Source organism: Durio zibethinus, chromosome 20 (assembly GCF_047325235.1).
Source record: "Durio zibethinus cultivar Kanyao isolate XHJ-2024 chromosome 20, ASM4732523v1, whole genome shotgun sequence".
In the NCBI taxonomy this organism is placed as follows: domain Eukaryota; kingdom Viridiplantae; phylum Streptophyta; class Magnoliopsida; order Malvales; family Malvaceae; genus Durio; species Durio zibethinus.
In genome coordinates, this window is record NC_143181.1 from 23179255 (window position 1) to 23186579 (window position 7325).

The following is a 7325-nucleotide window of genomic DNA, read 5'->3' on the forward strand; positions in this document are numbered from 1 at the left end:
TAATGTTACTTAGCAGAGCACACAACAAAATAAAAATCCAATAGATATTCTAGATATGAAAGAAAATAATAGAATACTCAATATAAAAGAAGAGAGAAGAGAGAGATTTTAGAAAGTTTGTCAATGATTCATTTCTATCGTTTTTTCTGTATCATCTTCCTTTTTTACACCAAAAACAAGCTAGAGTTAACCCAACTCTTAACAAAATAACAGTCTGATTTTTTTCTAGAAAACGAAATTTAAGCAATTGGGCTGACTGCTAAATGGGCTACAAAAATATTAAATGGGCTAAGTAACAATATAAATTGTCACCAGGTCTACTTTAGCTCATATCACATATATGGTGAGGAAGGTAGGGTCAGAGATGAACGGCAACGGCAGGAGGCAAAGGATGGAAGTGGAGAATGGGGACCGGGGTTTGATTTGGAGACTTCCACACCTCAAACTCAAGGACGTGGGTAAGGTCGGCCCTGCTTTCGGACTCGGCGCTGGCTGTGGTCTCGGCTTTGGGCTTGGCCTCATTGGAGGTATTACTTTTCAAATCAGAACCTCAGATTGATAGTCCTCATTTCCTTCTTCCCTTGCAGTTTTTATTGTGTTGAATAGTACTTGTTTGAGAGAAAGCACAAGTGGAAGCAGAAAGGTATCATATTGGATGATTTAAATGGTAGCTACCAACAATGTAATTCAGTTATTGGAATATTATTTAATTCTATCTGTTTTTACAATTTAATAAAACTGAGGGAGTTTGTGTTGAATTAATTCTCAATATGAAATTGTGTTTGCTATCATTTATTGTCTGAAATTGAAATGTTAGATTTTTTTTTTAATTTTCTATAATGAAAATTGTGGTAATCAATAGATTCCATAAGTCCTTTGATGAAAAGTGGAGACAAATAATATATTTATTTATCAGATTTGTGGAAATTACAATCTCTGGAATTTGTCTTCAATTTTCCTTGTCATATTTTCGACATGAAATTTGGGTGTACAATAAGTTGATCATAACCTTGTCTATTTAAAGACACAATTATGGAGGAGGTGGGCTGATATGGATATAACCAGCATCCATTGAGGTAGGGGCTCTATATTCTTTAGGCTGGGCGGGGTTAGATGAGACAATTCCCAGTCACGCCCTGCTCTGCTCCATTGCCATGCTTAATTTCTCCCCTTCCTCTGAAGCATAAATCTGTTTGGTTAAGCCAAAGTAAGATTTAGAATCAAGTCAACTACAAACAAACCTAAGATGCAATAAACGTGAAAACCAAAACTTACTAAGAACAAAATGAATTGCTTGACGGAGAACTTGTATTTAATATTATTTAAGTCTTTTACATTCCAGCATATTCAGAAACTGATTCTGGCTAAAGTGTGTCTAAGCTGTTGAAAATTGATTTTGGATACAATACTGCCAAAAAAAATAACATCACTTGGCTACTTATGATTAAAATCTGATATTAAAACCAAATCAGTTTCTTAAACTGCAAATTTAAGCTCTAACTAATCAAATCAGTTTGCAGAGATTCCAACTTTCCTCTCTTTCTGTTCTAATTTAGCGACTTACAAGCTATTTAAAAGGTTTAACAGCTGACACAACATCTAGGGAAGCTAGAGAGCAGACAACTGGTCATTAGTTGTCCTAAACTATATTATTTTTCAATATAACCGCAAACTTAGATTAAAATACAGTCTATAGCTCCTAGATTCACACTTAGGCACCTCAAATTTTACTTTTTATAAACCTTTTTTTTGAGGTTATGTTTTATCTATAGCTGCACATTAAAAGAAATTCACACTCTCTCTTTACATTGTTTTACTGTGCTTGTGTTTGTGATGTTTAAGCATAAAAGATTGAGGGAACACTGTTAATTTGGAAGGACTTGTTTGTTGCGTGTCACAGGCCTTGAATGATTACAACATTACATAAGTACTTGAGAATTGTATTAATTGGTTTTAGGAGAGGTTCTGATCTATATGTTACATGGCATATATGCCATTAAACCCCATTAAACCCCTGTTTAAGAATTTTTTATTGCTGAAGGTGAAGCAATTTGTGTTAATTTTCTTTAATTCTAAGTTGTCATATTTGTAATTGTCTTGGATGGACCTCTATGGTCTTAATGAATGTCCCTATTATTAGATCTTATTAATATGGTGTTCTATTAGTTTGAAAAGGTTACATAAGAGTGTTTGAGAATGGTTTTCTTTAATTCTAAGATAGTTTCTGATTTATATGTTAACATAGCATTTATGGCTTATGGTCAAGCTCCTATTTAAGAACTTTTTATTGCTGAACATGAATCATTTTTTGTTAATTTTCTTTGATTCTTGAATTTCATAATTTTAGTTTGTCATTGAGAGACCTCTAAGATGTGGTCTTAATGAAGACCCCTATTGTTAGATCTTATTGCTCTGGTAGTTTTATTAGTTTGGAAAGGTCGATAATGGGGGACACTCTTGCAAGTTTTGAAAGAATGTCTATTCTAGGTTGATGAAGCTCAAAATATATAGTTTTGTCATATTTGGAAGTTAAGTGTTGATTATTGATATTTTGTATTGAGATTGTTATACCATTATTGAGTGTTATTATTCTGCATCATTTTTTCTACTTCAGTTAGTTACTTTACAAATATCTTGTCATAGACATAGACATAGATGCTGGTTTTAGTTTGTGTTTTTGGAAGATTGAAGATTGCGGTCTACTGCTAGATTTCTTTCTCTTTCTCTCTCTCTCTTTCTCCCCCGTTAATTTGCCAATGACCATATTGGTCCCATGAGTATTTTATGCTTCGTACTGAGATTGCCCGGACCAAAAGCTACAGTTTGTATTTATTTTCTTTGATTAAGAAATTATTTTATTTCAATGTTATATATGATGATCATACTTTTAATTGCTTGGCAAAGTGTTTATTGGTTTTTACTCATTAGGTGCGGGGTTTGGTCCTGGAATTCCTGGCTTGCAAGTGGGCTTTGGTTTTGGTGCTGGCTGTGGGGTTGGTTTAGGGTTTGGCTATGGTGTCGGTAGGGGCATCGCTCATGATGAGTACCATACATATTCTAACGTTGGAAGGCTGTTTGGCCACCGGCATCTTACTTCGCGGTGAGTATATTTTCTTTTCATTTTGTTTTCTGTATTGTCATTCTAAGTTATTCATTTTTATACAAACCATATTACTAAATAACTCTTGGCTCCTCAAAATGTCTGTAAATGTAATAAATAAAGTAATGGAAGCTTTTGCATGCATTGAAATGCGTGCTTTACCTTTGTTACTCTGCTTTCTAGAAGAGCAAGGTGGTCAATACTCTTGGTGAAATGGGTTTGGGATTTTTAAGAGTTTGCAGTTCAAAGGTATCAAAACAAGTTAGCTTTTACTTTGGTTTGGGTATAAAAGGATTGGGAGTAGGGGATGAAGTCAGAAATTTTATCATTGAGAGAGTGGTGTGAAGCTAAAAGGAAAACGTATCTGAATATGATAAAAATAAAGTTTAAAAAAATAGCGGGAATTAAAATTTAAAAGAACATTAAATTCAAATGAAATAATAAAAAAAATATAATTGCATAAGTACATTATAGCTTATAATGCATGCATGAAACATTGAATAAAAATTAGTCTTAAATAATTTTTATAGAATAGAAGTTGAACAAGTTTTAAAGAATTAAAAGGGCAATGGATTTCCTAAAATGTGGTAATAGGAAACCAAAGAGGGAAATTAGAAAATAAGGTTATATGTAGCATTATTATTGTTTGCGAAATTAATAGCTAAGCTTGCTCTAGTTGTAATTTCCTTAATTAGTGTAAATAGAAATTGCATAACATAATAATTTGATGTAGTTCGTAAGTGATAACAATAAACAGGAAACCAATACAGTGAAAGAAGAAAACCAAATTAAAGGATAAAATTGATGTAAACCCAAAGTTGGGACAAGATAACTAGGGTTTAGGGTTGTAGAGCCACTAACGGATAATGGTTGCCTACTGCTTGTATTAGGATTAGGACAACTTTTAATCCTAGCCTGGGATACACATTAACCTCATCTAATCTTTAGCCATTAAAACTTATTAGGAGATCAAATGCTACTCACATGACTCAATAATAATAATAATAATAACTAACGTAAAACAGTAAACAAAAACGAAAAACTGTCAAGCTAATTAATTGAGATAAATTCTAGAATTCTCTGGCATCAATCTCCTCAGGTTGATAAAAGGCCCTCTATTGTAAGAACATTGGTAGCTTAAGTGTAGATTTCTGGATCAATGCTTTTGTGTTCATACTATGCAATCCAAGTACTCTCACTAGCTGGTTTACTTCTCAAAATATGGTTGAAATAAAGATCAATTGAGTGTTGAGTTAGTTCTTCGAGACCAGTTACTTGGTTGCTCATAACTAGAATCTACTGGCCTCCCATGTCCCATCTTGACTTAGAACAGCTCTAATTTCAACCGATGCATCACACTCTACAAAAGTGAACTTCTTAAAAACCTGCTACTACAAGAACCAGTTCCTCTGTCGCAGAATTTGTTCAATAGCTTTTTGTTCTGAATTTTGGCCACTCAAAGCTGTCACTTTTCATGCTTTCAATGGTGTGGCTCTGTGAAACTGAATTCCCTTATGAATCTTCGAACAAAACTTTGAACTTCTTTGATCGATTTAGGTGCTGGCCACTTTGTAATGGCACACAATTTCCGTTGGGTCTAGTTTCAATCTCTCTGCTGAGACAATAAAATCACAAAGACAATCTCATAACAGAAGCAACACTTAACCAAAATTCGCATGAATGTACTTTAGAGCATTATAGAAAATTTTGTAGGGGGTTAAAAGCAAAGTTTTCCCTTTTTCTTTTGATGAGAACAGTATACTTGCCCCGTCAAGGCCCCTACCAGCCCGCCTAGATTCATCCCTAGTTGAGAGTGACGGAAAAAGTTTTTCATTGATTAATTTGAGGCTAAATTTAAGGAGCAATATAAGAATCGTGTGCTTCTAAGGTATAAAGTGTGGGGTTTGATTCATATATCAAACTCTTTTTGTAAATCTGAGGGTTGAGGAATACAAATAGACATAAGATTAATTGCATGAGAGGCCAGTGGTAAAATATATAATAACCAATATCTTGCTTGTTATGCAAATTTATTTACCGTTTCTATATAATTTGTCTTAATAATAATTTTCGTGCTTGTTACAGGGGGTTTTGTATGCAAGCTCATTAATGCAAAATCATAAAATTTTAGGGCTGTTAATCTGCCAATCATAAGCATAGGATTTTATTTACACTTTTATTTGATGATGAACAGGGACGAAATTGGTGGTCTTATTGATGAACTCGTCGTTAATACCAAGAAGGTGGCTATAGCAGCGTCAAGGGAAATTGACAAGTGGAGAAGATGAATTAAGTTTTTTTTTTTTTTTTTTTTTCAATAGAATGGATACTTAATTAGGTAAAACAGGCTGCATAGCCAGAAAGGATTGAGCCAAGTAGCAAATCTATCTGCAACATGTGTCTAATCCACCCCTTTGAGAACAAAATTGGACCGCCAACTCTACCATAAATGCATGTGGATGAGACAATGTTTAACAACAAAAACCTTTTCATCCAGTGACGAGCAATATCTCAAGCTAAGAATACCCCTTTTTCCCTAGCTCCATTGGCTTATAAGGCAACCAGAAGCAGGCCAAGGACCATGCCATCTTTCATCTATTACTACACAAATTTTTCGATTCATTAAGAGTGTTAATACTGTGTAGGAGGAATGGATGATAAATTGGATGAGTCATCCTCTTAATATAAGATAACTCAAATCTTCTTAAAAAAATGATGATTTTTATTTGTGGATTTTCTATTTTTTACTCTTGGAATTTAAAGACATTTTAAGTTGTTGCTATGCTATAACTTCTTCCAACAATTCTGAATTTTTCTTTAAATTACATAGGTGATGATTTCGAGTCGTTCACCGATAATATTTTTGAAATATAAAAATAATATAATTAAGTAAAGTCTTAATAAAAAAAAATCATATTAAGTTATAGAATAATTTGAGTTAAGGATCTGTTATCAATAACATGATTTTAGATTCAAAAGAATTTAATCAAAAAGATTGTTTATTTAGGCAGTTAATTGTTATGCATATAGGTATCGATTGTCTTTGACTTTCAGGCGAAGTAGTAGACCATCAATTGCATGGAGTGATTGCTTTGATAAACAAAAACTAAGTATAGTCTCTATATAATTAATAAGCAGTCAATTGTCTAACTTAAAACAAATGATTGTTATAATTGAAAATCAATCCAATCGATTTTTAAACCTAAAGAAGTCAATTGTTATTATTTAAGAGTTTTTTGAAAATTGATTTAGGTCATAACAATCAAGTATTTTGTTAATAGGATCATTTTGAAAATTGATAAGAGTCAACTACTTACATAATGAATGCATTCAGTAAGTTGAGAGGAATTGATCACTTACATAATGAATGCATTCTATAAGTTGAGAAGAGTCGATTGCTTTAAAAAGAAGTCAATTGCTTTACTTTAGATGACATTATAGAAATTAAAATTACAAAAAGACGACCATTATCTAGGTGGAGTTCACTATTTTGTATGAAAAGTTATAATTTTAAAAAATGTAAAAAATGATTTCTCTTAGTATATTAAAAAATTCAGATTTTTTTTCTCTTTTTTTCCATTCTTTCACAATAAAAGGCTTATTTCTTTGACATTATTTGTTGCAAAAAATCTTATTAAAAACAATGTATTTTTGTCTTTGGTTGAGAGGTTTTTAATGGTTTAATTCGAGATAATTCAAACATAAGCTTCATTGTATTGAAACTTTTCGATTCAACCTCTTTTATATGCTATTATTGGTATGAGTGAAATAAGCATAAAGGGTAATGATATTAACAATATGCCTTGAAGTTATTTCCGTTCTTTATTGAACTACTCAAGATGCAAAAATGCAAGCTACTAGAAGATCACAAGTTCAACACCAAAGTTCACATTGTTTTATATTCTTTAAGCCTTAATTTTAAAAAACAAATTATTTTTGGACAGAAAATTGGAAAATGTTTTTTTGGTGACCTTATATCTTTCTAAGCAAGGTTGGTAGTGGGACATGATTGAAGAGCACTTTGAAAATATTAAATTTTGCATTCGAATTGAAGAACACATAATCATTTTTTCTATCAAAATGAATTCGAATTGGAAGCCGCTCGGCTGGATTGCCGGCACTCACTACTTCTGATTGGCCAAGCTCTGTGCAATCAGTACTGCACACTACCAACCGACCAATACATCTTTTAGATAAGTATTTGACTATATATATATACATACAT

The 7325-nt window shown here is 32.4% G+C and overlaps 1 protein-coding gene across 1 annotated transcript; it reads left to right on the forward strand.

Annotated features, from left to right (window-relative positions):
- The first annotated feature begins 327 nt into the window (after nt 1–327).
- On the forward strand, nt 328–5596 carry LOC111315816 (glycine-rich protein). The gene is made up of 3 exons (XM_022917849.2): nt 328–527; nt 2929–3100; nt 5295–5596. The coding sequence occupies exons 1-3, from the start codon at nt 341–343 to the stop codon at nt 5386–5388; spliced, it is 453 nt and encodes a 150-aa protein (XP_022773584.2). The 5' UTR covers nt 328–340; the 3' UTR covers nt 5389–5596.
- Nucleotides 5597–7325: the final 1729 nt, after the last annotated feature.